We start from the raw sequence: 13682 nt of genomic DNA, 5'->3' as shown, positions 1-13682 counted from the left end.
GCGAGAGAAGATTCCAATAAATTTAAATGTGCAAATTGTGGGGGCAATCATAAATCCAATTTCTGGGAATGCCCTTCACGCAAAAAAGTTTTGAATTCCCGTGCAAAATTGATGACGGGAAATTCCAATCGGATCCCAGATTCGACGGGTAGAAATTTTTCAAACGCTCAAATTTCGAAACCAGTTACCGGTCGAGCAATTCATACCCACCACAATTCACAAACAAATTTTGCCGCTCGTCAACGGGTAGCAAGCAATTCAGTAAATTCCAATTTTTCCAATGTACCTACGTATGCAAACATCGCTGCTGGTAGACAAAATTTCTCTTCTCAAAATGAGGTTTATACCCATGTCCCAACGGAAAATAATGGTCATGTTGCGATTCAGGTAGCATGACTGCTTCCGATTTTGATTTTTTAACTGAACAATTGCATCACATGATTGATGCAATATTCAAAGCAAATACCATTCCTGAAGCTGTTCAGGTTGGTATAAAGTACACACAAAAAATTGTTATCGGACTCCGTTTCAATGGATCCAAATAATTGTGTGAAAGTTCTAAATTGGAATGCCCGCTCTCTAAAGGGTAAGGAAGATGAATTATTCAACTTCCTAACAATTCATAATGTGCATATTGCCATTATAACAGAAACTTATTTAAAACCAGGACTCTCCATTAAAAGAGATCCAAATTATTTTATCTACAGAAATGATCGTCTTGACAGCGCCTGTGGTGGGGTCGCCATTGTCATCAATAGACGTATCATAAATTAATTTCTTCGTTTGAAACCAAAGTTTTTGAAACCTTGGGAGTTTCTGTTAAAACAAATTTTGGTCAATTTTCCTTCATTGCAGCCTATTTGCCTTTTCAATGCAATGGGCAGCAAAAGAATTTGTTGAAAGCTGATCTTCAAATTCTGACTCGCAATAAATCAAAATTCTTCGTAATTGGTGACTTCAATGCCAAACACCGTTCATGGAATAATGCTCAAAGCAATTCCAACGGCAACATTTTATTTGAAGATTGTTCTGCGGGATATTATACTATTCAATATCCCAATGGCCCAACTTGTTTTTCATCCACTCGAAATCCTTCGACAATTGATTTGGTTTTAACGGATTCAAGTCAGCTGTGTGGCCAATTGGTAACTCATGCTGACTTTGACTCTGATCACCTTCCTGTGACATTTGAAATCTCACAAGAAGCCATTTATAATCCAATCAGCTCTACTTTCAATTATCATAGAGCTGATTGGGATTTATATAAAACGTATATCGATAGGAATTTTGATGTTGATATTCCTCTCGATACCAAAAGTGATATTGATAATGCTCTCGTATCTTTGACAAATTTAATTGTCGAAGCCAGAGGCATTGCAATTCCTAAATGTGAAATTAAATTCAACTCCATTATTATTGACGACGATCTTCAGCTATTGATCCGTCTTAAAAATGTGAGGCGAAGGCAATACCAAAGAACTCGCGATCCCGCGTTGAAAGTTATTTGGCGAGATTTGCAAAATGAAATTAAAAAACCGCTATTCTGAGAAATACCAACTTTGAGAATAATGTCTCGAAGTTGGATCCCAGTTCGAAACCCTTTTGGAAATTAACGAAAATTCTTAAAAAACCTCAAAAGCCAATTCCAGCGCTTAAAGAGGGAAATAAAATTTTATTAACAAATGGCGAAAAGGCTCAAAAACTTGCTCAGCAGTTCGAGAGTGCCCATAATTTTAGTCTAGGTCTCACTAGTCCAATTGAGGATCAGGTTACACGGAGCTTCGAAGACATTCTCAATCAAGATAATGTTTTTGACCCTTCGTTGGGAACTAATTTGGATGAAGTGAGATCTATTACTAGAAAATTTAAAAATATGAAAGCCCCGGGTGATGATGGTATTTTCTACATACTTATTGAAAAACTTCCTGAGAGCTCTTTGTCCTTTTTGGTTAATTTATTTAATAAATGTTTTCAATTGGCATACTTTCCCGATAAATGGAAAAACGCCAAAGTTGTTCCAATTTTGAAGCCGGACAAAAATCCAGCTGAGGCTTCTAGTTATCGCCCTATCAGTTTGCTTTCTTCAATAAGCAAACTGTTTGAAAAGATTATTTTAAATAGAATGATGGTTCATATTAATGACAATTCTATTTGGCTGATGAGCAATTTGGTTTTCGCCATGGGCATTCAACCACTCATCAGTTATTAAGAGTTACGAACTTAATTCGGCTCAACAAATCTGAAGGATATTCGACTGGAGTTGCTCTTCTTGATATAGAGAAAGCATTTGACAGTGTTTGGCATGAAGGTTTGATTGTAAAATTGATGAATTTTAATTTTCCTGTGTACATTATTAAACTGATCCAAAATTATTTATCAGATCGCTCACTGCAGGTAAACTATCAGTACTCTAAATCTGATAGATTACCTGTAAGAGCTGGTGTTCCCCAAGGCAGCATACTGGGGCCCATTTTGTATAACATTTTTACTTCTGACTTACCTGATTTACCACCAGGGTGTCAAAAATCTTTGTTTGCAGATGACACAGGTCTCTCAGCCAAAGGGCGTACCCTTCGTGTCATTTGTAGTAGATTGCAAAAAAGTTTGGATATTTTCTCCACTTACTTGCAAAAATGGAAAATATCCCCGAATGCTTCCAAAACTCAGCTTATAATTTTCCCACATAAGCCGAGAGCTTCTTATTTGAAACCTTCTAGCAGACATATTGTCACTATGAATGGGGTTCCAATTAATTGGTCTAGCGAAGCTAAATATTTAGGACGTCTGCTAGATCAAAAATTACCTTTTAAAAATCACATTGAAGGCCTTCAAGCCAAATGTAACAAATATATTAAGTGTCTATATCCACTTATAAACAGAAAATCAAAACTTTGTCTTAAGAACAAACTTTTGATTTACAAACAAATTTTTAGACCTGCCATGTTGTATGCTGTGCCAATATGGACTAGTTGCTGCAATACCAGAAAGAAGGCACTTCAGAGGATTCAAAATAAAATTCTGAAAATGATTCTGAAGTTGCCTCCGTGGTATAGTACCAATGAACTTCATAGAATTTCTAATATTGAGACATTGCAACAAATGTCCAACAACATAATTTCCAATTTTAGATAAAAATCGTTGCAATCTTCTATTGCAACGATTAACTCCTTGTACCCTTAGTATAAAATAGGTTAAGATTAGTTTAAGTTGAAAACATTGTAATTCCTACATGGTTCAATTCAACCAGAGGAAAAATTCTAACTGCCAGAGGCAATTGAAATGTATCAATAATAACTAAAAATATAACATAGCAAATAAGGATGATAGTGTTAAGAAAACACGGAACACCTAGTCTAAGAGATGAATGCATGTATTAGATAATTAGCAAATAAAATTAGTTAAAAAAAAGAAAGAAAAAAACAAAATGTTAGATTTTTATGTCAGAAGCACAAAGAAAACTATAAATGGCCTGCATATAGACAACATCACGATCTCCAAAAACACCGCGAACTTCTCTGAAGGGTTGTTTACCTCGGGCCACAAGGGTATCCAATAATTGCTCTCTGGAGGCGTCATTTTCCGAGCAGGACCAAATTACGTGATCGATGTCATCATAACCGGCTCCGCACCTACATAAGTTGCTATCGACAAGGTTTATTCTGTACAGATGTGCGTTTAGTGAATAGTGATTGGACATAAGCCTCGACATCGTGCGAATGAAGCCTCGACTTAAGTCCTCACCTCTGAACCACGCTCGCCCAGAATCTTTTGGAACTATGGAAAATAGCCACCGTCCAAGTTCGTTGTGTGTCCAATTTCTTTGCCAACTTTGAAGAGTACTCTGACGGACTAATGGGAAAAACTCGTTGCTCGAGAATTGTCTATCATAAACCTCACCTTCCTGTCCGCCCACCTTTGCCAGCGAGTCTGCCTTCTCATTGCCGTAGATTGAGCAGTGAGATGGGACCCACACAAAGGTAATCTTGAATGATCTTTCGACCAAAACACGCATCTGCTCTCTTATGTTTGTAAGAAAGTAAGATGCGTGCTTAACAGGTTTCATCGACCGGAGTGCCTCGATAGAACTATGACTATCCGAGAAGATGAAATAATGGTCTACGGGCTGATTGGAAATTATCCCCAAAGCGAAGTTAATTGCTGCCAGCTCAGCAACATAAACCGAACACGGTTCCTGAAGTTTCCGGAAGGTGGTTGAAGTTACATCGAAAACACCGAAGCCAGTGGATCCGTTAATGCGAGAACCATCAGTGAAATATCTGTTGTTGCAATTGACATGTTCATATTTTTCTGAAAAAAGGGTGGGAATAGATATTTGTCGAAGATGATCTGGTATTCCTTGAATAGCATGTTTCATGGACAGATCGTATTCAATCAGCCCCGTGGCAAGAGATGCTTCTCAGCGTAGCGAACATCTTCATGAATATGTCCAGCATACATTTTGGAAAGTACTTCTCCCGAATCGTGCTTTTATAAGCAACTGGATTTCTTCCAAAATATTGTTGGCTACACTTTTTCAATTTGTTCAAAATTAATACCAGCTATTATAGGCATGAAAATATAATCCTAAAACATCTTTCAGCACACCATTTATTTCATTTCAATTTCACTAATGAATGTTGTTCGATTTGCATTCCGGGACTATTTCAACTGTGATGCTCAACACAGTATAAACAATAATAATATCTTTTGTTTGATTCGGAGCAGGAGAACAAGTTACGAAAAATGATTTCGTGTAGCGCTTGATTTCACCTGTAGATTCCCTCCAATTCGTAAGTTTATTATATTTTATCATCAAATAACATACATCCCATGGTCAAAGATGTAAATCTTGCAAAATTATCTTGAAAACAATTTTTAGATTTAACCAAAACAAATAGTAAACAAAACACATGATGTTTATTTTCGTACAATAACAACGGACGGTAATGAGCTACCGTCCGTGGACATGGTGGCTATTGTCAAACCCTTGTGATAGTATAGGACGCCAGGGGGGTGTATTCAATTGAGGAACTGTCGTTGGTGAAGTGAAATCGAGGTGGATTATAACACGGAAGACAAAGATCTGAAGAAATGTAGTTGAGATAGATTCTAAGGAATCTTGAACGACAAGTCAGTTCAAGCATTTTATCGAAGTTATCTAAGACAAGTGTGTTACTTGTTCCACATTTGACGAGTATTCTAAGTGAGAGCTCCCAGTAACGGTGCTTTAAAGGAGTGACTCCAGCAAGCACCTCCAGGCTCATGTTATGCGTTGAATGCATGCAGCCAAGGGCAATACGCAAACAACGATACTGAATTCGTTCCAATTTGATCAGGTGACAATCAGCTGCTGAGAGGAAGCAGAAAGAGCCATACTCTAAAACAGAGAGAATAGTCGTTCTATAGAGTTTGATGAGGTCTTCCGGGTGAGCACCCCACCAGGTTCCGGAGATAGAACGTAGAAAATGGATCCTTTTCCGGCATTTTTGTATCAAATACTCAAAATGAAGTTTCCATGTACATTTAGAATCAAACACGACCTCAAGGTATTTATAAGATAAAGATTGGTTGATGTCATCATTCAACAGTTTTAGTTTCAGTTGAGCTGGGTACCGCTTCCTAGTAAACACAACCAACTGAGTTTTTTGCGGTGAAAACTCGATCCCTAGATGTCTGGCCCAAACAGTCAGATTATCTAGGGTACTTTGCAATGGTCCTTGCAAGACAGCTGCACATGGACCTCTTAGAGAGACCACGGCATCATCTGCAAGTTGTCTGAGCGTGCATTGTCCTTCCAAACAATTGTCAATATCTTTAACATAGAAATTATAAAGCAAGGGACTTAAACATGATCCTTGGGAAGGCCCATGTAGCTATTTCTGGAAGTTGTCAGAGTGCCGAGTGTGAAATTCATTTGTTTTTCTGACAACAAATTATACAAGAAATTGTTCAAAATAACGGGTAATCCACTACTGTGCAGATTGTCTGACAGTACTTCTATGGAAACTGAATCAAAAGCGCCCTTAATATCCAAGAATACTGAAGCCAATTGCTTCTTGTGCGCAAAGGCCAGCTGAATATCTGAAGAGGGCAACGCTAGACAATCGTTTGTTCCTTTACCTTTACGAAATCCAAACTGAGTATTTGAGAGTAATGCATTTTGTTCGACCCAATGGTCGACTCTTGAAAGGATCATTTTCTCTAATAACTTTCTCATGCATGATAGCATGGCAATCGGTCGGTATGAATTGTGATTAGACGCTGATTTCCGAGGCTTTTGAATAGCTATTACTTTGACCTGTCGCCATTCAGGTGGCACAATGTTGTACTCCATGAAACAGTTGTACAGGTCAAGTAATCGTCTTTTTGCGATATCTGGGAGGTTTTTAAGAAGATTGAATTTGATGTTATCGCATCCCGGAGCAGAGTTATTCGATGAAAGAAGAGACATAGAAAGTTCCAGCATTGTGAATGGTCCACCCAAAGAACCGGGATCAGTGACTGATTCTCGAAATAGCGGTTCTGCTGGTACGGAATCTGGGCAGACCTTTTTGCGAAGTTGAATGTCGATCGATTGGAGTATTCTTAACTCTGATTGGTGGAAGTGCGGTTCCGCATGTTGCGAGCCGTTTTCCAAAGTGTTGTGATTGAGGTTTCTCGTGATCGGCCCTCGACAAAGCGTCGTCAGTAGCTACGTTTTTTGCCTTGAGAAGATTTTTGAGTTTTCTTTCGAGCCTCAAATACTCTTCAAAAAGCTCTGACCTTCCGTGTTTAAGGAAGGCATTGAAGGCATCAGATTTCTCAGAATACAACTTAGTACATTCATCATCCCATCCAGGAGTGGCTGGTCTTCTGATGACAGATGTACTTGGAACGCGTCGTTCCTGAGCTTCTAGTGCGCTTTTTTGAATCAACTCAATAAGGAATCGATATTCATCCAAAGGTGGATGTGTATCAGTTGAGTCAATACCAATTTTTACCGCCCATGCAAATTTTTGCCAGTCAATGTTCTTCGTGAGATCGAAAGGAACATTATCTGGCTCAGATTGTTGATAGCCACTCTTAATTGTGGTGACTATCGGCATATGGTCACTACCATGGGGATCTTGAATTACCTTCCACGTGCAATCTAATGATAGTGAATTTGAACATAAAGACAGATCAATACGGCTTTGTTGACCATTTGGTCCTATTCGAGTTACTTCACCAGTGTTCAAAATATTCAAATTGAAATCGTCACACAAATCATAGAAAATAGGCGCTCTATAATCGTCATACGTTTCGCCCCATCCAATACCATGTGCGTTCATATCACCCAATATCAATACTGGAGATGATAGGAGGGAGACTGCGCTCCAAAAATGTCGACGATTAATAGAGACATTTGGAGGAATGTACACTGAAGTTATGCAAAGATCTTTATTCTTTACATTTATTTGGCAAGCGACGATCTCTAGGCCATTAACAGTTGGAATGGGAATTCTGTAGAAGGAGTAGCACTTTTTGATCCCCAAAAGAACGCCACCATAATGATCATTCCGATCTTGGCGAATAATATTAAAATCGTGGAAGTTGATTTCATCTTCAGGAGAAAGCCATGTTTCACAGAGTGCAAATATATCTCAATCGGAATATGCGAATCAAAAACTTGAACACGTCTCATTTATTTTTTAGACTATGACAGTTCCACTGCAGCACAGTGATTGTATCTTGGGTATTGGCCGTATTATCCATCGAAAGATACAATTCCTGCAAGAAGGGGCCATGAAACAGTCAATTGCTTCAGATAACTTTCCACTGTTGGTATAAAAGGTCAATGATAGGCCTCAATGAATTCGGAATATTGAATAAATTCAAAAAACGGTCCACAAGGTCCTTAAAGGAGATCAATCCTCGCTTGTACGGAATACTTTTACTAGAAGTGCGAATTACTTTTTTTCTTTCGTTGATTCTCCTAGCCGGATGTTTCTTCGAAACATCGGATTTTGGCAATGGCGGGAATGTCTTACTGCAACTAGGATTAAAAGAAGCAGTAGGGACAGGTTGCTTCGGGATTTTAAATAAACCCGCATTACCTTCAGATTTTGCCAAGCTTTTATGGATGATTTTTGTTCTCTTGCGGCGTGATCCCGGGGAAGACGGTTGCTTCCTCTTTTCGGGCACGTGTACCTCCGCAGGATCATCCATATCGGCTGCGTCAGAGTCCAATTCATCAATGAATATGGAATCATAATAATCACTTACACGAACGGTGGCTGAAATAGCAGTCGATGCAGTGGCTGTGGCGGATGTGTCTTGCGACTTAACCATTTCCGCATACGACTGCTTGGAGCGCTGTACCAACGAGCGCTTCACTTTTTGGGTGCGCTTTTGTACACCGGGCATTCCTGCAAAACCATGGGGAGGATTCAAACCACAATAAGCACATTTTGTTGCCTGTTGCTGGCAGGACTCCTCCCGATGCCTTTCAGAACATTTGCCACAACGTGGTTTGTTGTCACAAAACTCGGCAGTGTGACCAAGTTGTTTGCATTTGTACAATTAAATGCCCTTGGCACAAAAAGACGCACCCAAAATAGCATGTTTTATATATCTACATTATTTGGGAGCACCCAACCGACGAACGTCACCCAGAGCGAACCTGACTTGGAATATACCTTCTTTCCATCTACCGTGGCTGCTGAATGCAATTCCTTGCAGTCCAGAATATCCACGGTAGACTCCATTGCATTCTTTAGGCGGCCTTTTCCCGCAAGTACATCCTTGCAAGTCAGGCTCGCTGCGTTGATCACACCTTCAATTTCGACCTCCCGCGAGGGGACATAAACCATATATTCAACATTGTACGCCCTGTCGCCAGCAATTTCATTCGCCACCTGGTATGTAGGTGCGGTGATGCGTAGTTTGTTCCTGTTGATCTGGCTAAAATCAAGCTTCGGAAAACGACGCGTCAAATCTCGTTTAATGCCGAGAAAATCTAGGCTTTTTACTTTCTGCCGAAAGTAAACAACCCAAGGCCCAGGCGAAGCCGCATGGTACAATCGAGTGCGCCCTCCATCTTTAGCAGGCACATTGCCTTCTCCAGTCTCCGCCTCCATTCTCACCCCGCAAGGTGGAAGGATAATTTTGCTTATACTAACTTAAAACTAATAGCAAATTAGAAAAAAAAATAATGTGATTAATTCTAAGCAGTCCCACTCTGTAGGGAGAACAATAAAAAGCTTTGCCATTTATCTGCCCCTGCTGCTGTAGGTAGCAGCAGTAACAATAGCCTGCTTCACTGGCGTCGCCAGAAGCAGCTACTTCACTCGCCGACAGCGATCGCCTTGGATCCGTAGGTAGGAGCACCACACAATAGCCTTTTCACTACCGAACACAATCCGCGATGAGACACAGCACACACGTCTGGCTCGTTCGAACTATCGGCACGGAATGGATTAGGCAGAGTTGTAGAAAAACCTTCGCACTAGAAGTCCACCATACAACACATTTTGAAATTCAGCTTCTGGAATGTGTTATTGACAAACTACTAAATGATCGAACGCAAATTACTGAATGATCGTTAACATCCTTGGTATCATGTAATTGCTAAATATTCGAATTATATTCAATTTAAATCACCTAATATTGATTAAAACCTTAGGGTGTCCATATTGCCCCTTGTTCCCCTACTGAGGAAATGCTAATAGAATACTAAGTTGAGAAGCAGGCCAATTTCCAGTTGCAATGTACTGTAGAGCCATTGAAGAAGAAGACAGATACGCATTTCGTCCTCAACAGTAAGGCCGTCTTCAGTCTGGGGAAATCCGAGTGTTTTATTTATTTTTTTCATTTATATATTTTTTTATCCTTCCCTCTTGACATTTCGGAGACCAGTATAGGACATAATTTTAATTCAATATTTGGAACGGCGTACAAGAAAGACCCCACCTTCGCCTAATGGGTAAATCTTTTTTAATATGTTACCTTCATTTATTCGATGAATATAAAGAAAAGTGAATTGATATTTATGCCAGTCCTAATAAACATATTATTTCTATTCTTCTACCTACAGGAAGCAAATAATCCTCCCAAGGGTGGCCACCAGCTGAAAGCTTCAGAACAACCACGGAAGGCACCGAGTTGGTTATCGAAGTGCAATCTATTTTGACCTTGTAATAGTCCTTTAAATTATTGTAACTTTTTTATATAACATACTAACTAAAAAAACGTAAAACTATTATAATTATGTACTGTGTAGAAGGAAAGTAAGATAGAGTGCGCTGAGAGTATTGGGGACAAAAATGAAGAAGAAAACTCTACACCAATTCAAAGGAAAAGACACGCAATCAACCCGACAGCATCCGAGAAGAAATATAACGCGTTTGGTAATTCTTCATGTATGACAAAACGTCCAGGTTAGGAAGGGGAACCACCACCAGCAATTCGATCTCCTCAGATAAATGTAGGTCACACATACACACCGATAGATAGTTTCGTTTCTTTTTCATGTATTATCTTTGTAAAAACGATAAGACATGAAACTATAAAAACAGACAACCATAGGCGACACCTGCATGTTTTGGTAAAATAACTTATACTCGATGTAAATTGGTATTAGTAATAACATTATGCTATGGAACGAGTCGAAAGATCTAAGAATCAAAATCAATAGTTATATGTTACACTACACGAAAGACATTCTCAATGCCCGGATACCACCCTGACAGTAACCATATTTTTGTGTGCTGTTATAACGTACAATTATTCACAATTTCTCGAATAATTACTGAATTGAAAATAATGATATATACATTGTAACGAAGGAAGATATTCAAAACATATCACCTTGTTACTATGAGTTTATTCTACGAGTCGCATGTTGCATGATCCCATTTAAATTACACGTTCGATTCAAGTGAGAATAGAGGTTGCTGACGTTTAATCATCTTTCTCTTTCAAGCGCATAGGAAGGATAGGATTTGTTTTCATCGGGAAACGTTTCCCGATGAAAACAAACCCTATCCTTCGTATGCGCCTGAAAGAGAAAGGTGATTAAACGTCAGCAACCCTTATAGCTTAAAACGTCACTCACGTAATCGACTCATTGCGTGTCACTCTAATCGCAGAATAAGTTCATAGGGATAGAGTGTGATGGATTGACCACCTTGAAGAAAATATAAAAAATAATGGAAATTTTGCAAGAATCGCAGTTTTTTTTGCATGGATAATAAAATGAGATACATATATCTGGTATGATATTTTCATTAGCAGGGTTCGGATTTTTCACTCACTCATGCACCAACAGATTTCTCCACCATCTACTTTATCCAGATAACTTACAGTGCGCTAAACTCTGATATCAGCGATGGTGCAAAAATTTATTACGTAATCCTTCTTCCCATGTTTCGTAAAAATCGTACGCTGTTTTTTTATTAATGTTTTGACTTTGATAGTCAGTTCTTCGCTTTATGCTGCTTAGTTTACCTCTCCAAACTAATTACATCTGACGATGCGGCACGATAGGTAGTAGGTTCAATACTGCTGTTTTTTCTTAGCTTTCAATCAGTTCGTATGGTGGTGTGGTTATAGTGGGCAGTATGAATATTATAAACAGTTGCTTTGGCTTCGAATCTCTTCGCGGCCCTACATTATATGCTTGTAAAAATTATCCCGGGAAGTTACGAGAAGGAGAATTTGGTGATGCAACGTTAAATTATCCGGCGAGCCGGCGATCACGAGTTTATCTCCCGTTTTTATATCCGGAAAAATATTGTGTGAGGATACTTGCTAACATGAGAACATTATATAAATTCTCACTCCGCTGATTGGATCAATCTAGGGTTTTTATTCGAATGAGTGAGAATGCCGCAGCCTGAATATAACAATGCTTCCTTCATTTTGAAAATCCACTCGAAAACTGCGATAACCTTGTGCTTAATCTATGTTTCATATTGAATGATTTGATATGGAGTAGGTCAGGGATGCTCAGAATTTTGGGCGTTTTTTCCTCAATTTGCTTCTCGCACATTAAAAAAAGCTTTTATCATACAAGTTAGTACTTGGACGAAAACTTATACATAATCTATCAGCTGATTGTATTACAAATATAGGTTTTGGGGGCGCTCGTTAGCCGTACGGTAAGATATGTGGCTACAAAGCAAGACTTGCAGTTAATAACACTACGTCGAGGCGGCAATGTCCCGGTGGGGGGATGTAATGAAAATGGAGAAGAAGAAGATTGGTGCAAAAATCACTCCGTACGTCTTGATTTAAGTAAAATTACAGTGCGGCCCGCGGGTCGTATCTTTTTTTGCTTTGATCATTTTGTACGGAGTGATTTTAATTCCAATGTCCGTTTTAATTGAATTTCAAGACCTGAATCACTAACATTAATGTCACTGTGTAGAATGTATAAAATAAAAGAGGGTGGTTGTCCAGTTGCAGCAAAAATATCACAAACCCTTTGATAGGAATACCGTGGAAACACGCACCCTTTTATTCATTTGGAGACGTCAATACCCTCAGCTGATATACATTTTATATTTTATATTTACTCTGCGTCTCGTATGAGGTAATGCGTTTCGAATGAAGTGAATATTATTGCCGATACCTCCCATTTAAATTACACGGTCGTCTCACGGGAGAGGTGATGAATTCGACTATTCTCGAGTCATACGAGACGCAGAATAAGCACAACAATCTTCACCTATATTCTTGTTAGCGTTCGAATGCTCATTCGATCGAAAGCTGATGCGCCTTACTGCTCTTTCGGGGGCATTAAAACGGAGTTCGCCAGGAGATCATATTTAAAAGCTATCGTCCAAGTACCATCTTGTATGGTCAAAGCTTTTTTTGTGTGTGTCTTTATTAAGGAGACTTTCAGCCCTAGGCTGGTCAAAGCTCATTTTTATTGTGTGAAAAGTAAATTAAGGAAAATACGCCAAAATGTTGAGTATCATTGATGTAGGTAGTCAAAATCGGAAATTCTCAAGTCGCTTGTAGAGGCACAACCTAGTAAGACTAACATTACCAGATTTCTAGCTAAAACTATTTCCAATTGGATGCAGAATGGATCGAACTTCTAGAGTTGTTGTAGCAATGAAAGATTTTGTAATTTGCTCTTTCCGGAGCTTCTCCACTATTTGAATCGGTTGTTTGGTGACATAAAATATGATAGACCAAGTTTAGAAGTTTGCTGTGAACCCTTTCTACACCCGAGGACAGAAGAGACATGCTATTGCTTAATGTTACGATTGCAAAAAGAAATAATAATTTCGGAATACAATTGAAACCGTGGTGAAACCCAATTATAATATTACGTGGGAACGAATAAAAATCTTTAGCAAACAAGGGTTCAAAACTGTCGTGAAGATTTTTCTTCACAAAAATATGTCATATTTAATTCATAGAGAAAGATTTTTTTTCTAATTAGCTGATAGTAGTGTTGTCCTACAGTCAGTGCAAAAACTTCTGCTCTTTGATTTTACTCCATCTAATCTTAACTAAGTAAGTGCAACTAATAGAGGGATATTTTAATTTTCTGGCCCCGGCGTGCATTTTTTGACAGTTTGCCATGACATTAAGAAAATTCAAATATCCTTCTATTAGTTGCACTTACTTAGTTAAGACTAAAAAAATAGTTTAGACGGAGTAAAATCAAAGATCAGATTTTTTTGCACTGAGTGTTACAGTAGGACAAC

General features: G+C 38.7%; 1 protein-coding gene across 9 annotated transcripts in view; it reads left to right on the top strand.

Moving 5' to 3' along the window:
* LOC134223829 (ras-related protein Rab-8A) overlaps nucleotides 1–13332 on the top strand; it is a 54731-nt gene extending 41399 nt beyond the window's left edge. For all 9 annotated transcript variants that reach the window (XM_062703045.1, XM_062703050.1, XM_062703051.1 and 6 more), the window contains one exon: nucleotides 10055–13332. In XM_062703045.1, coding sequence (XP_062559029.1) covers nucleotides 10055–10150 — 96 coding nt within the window. In that variant the 3' untranslated portion in view covers nucleotides 10151–13332. The remainder of the gene's footprint in view (nucleotides 1–10054) is intronic.
* Nucleotides 13333–13682: the final 350 nt, after the last annotated feature.

This window comes from Armigeres subalbatus, chromosome 3, assembly GCF_024139115.2.
Source record: "Armigeres subalbatus isolate Guangzhou_Male chromosome 3, GZ_Asu_2, whole genome shotgun sequence".
Classification (NCBI taxonomy): domain Eukaryota; kingdom Metazoa; phylum Arthropoda; class Insecta; order Diptera; family Culicidae; genus Armigeres; species Armigeres subalbatus.
This window is presented reverse-complemented; position numbering and strand designations above follow the sequence as displayed.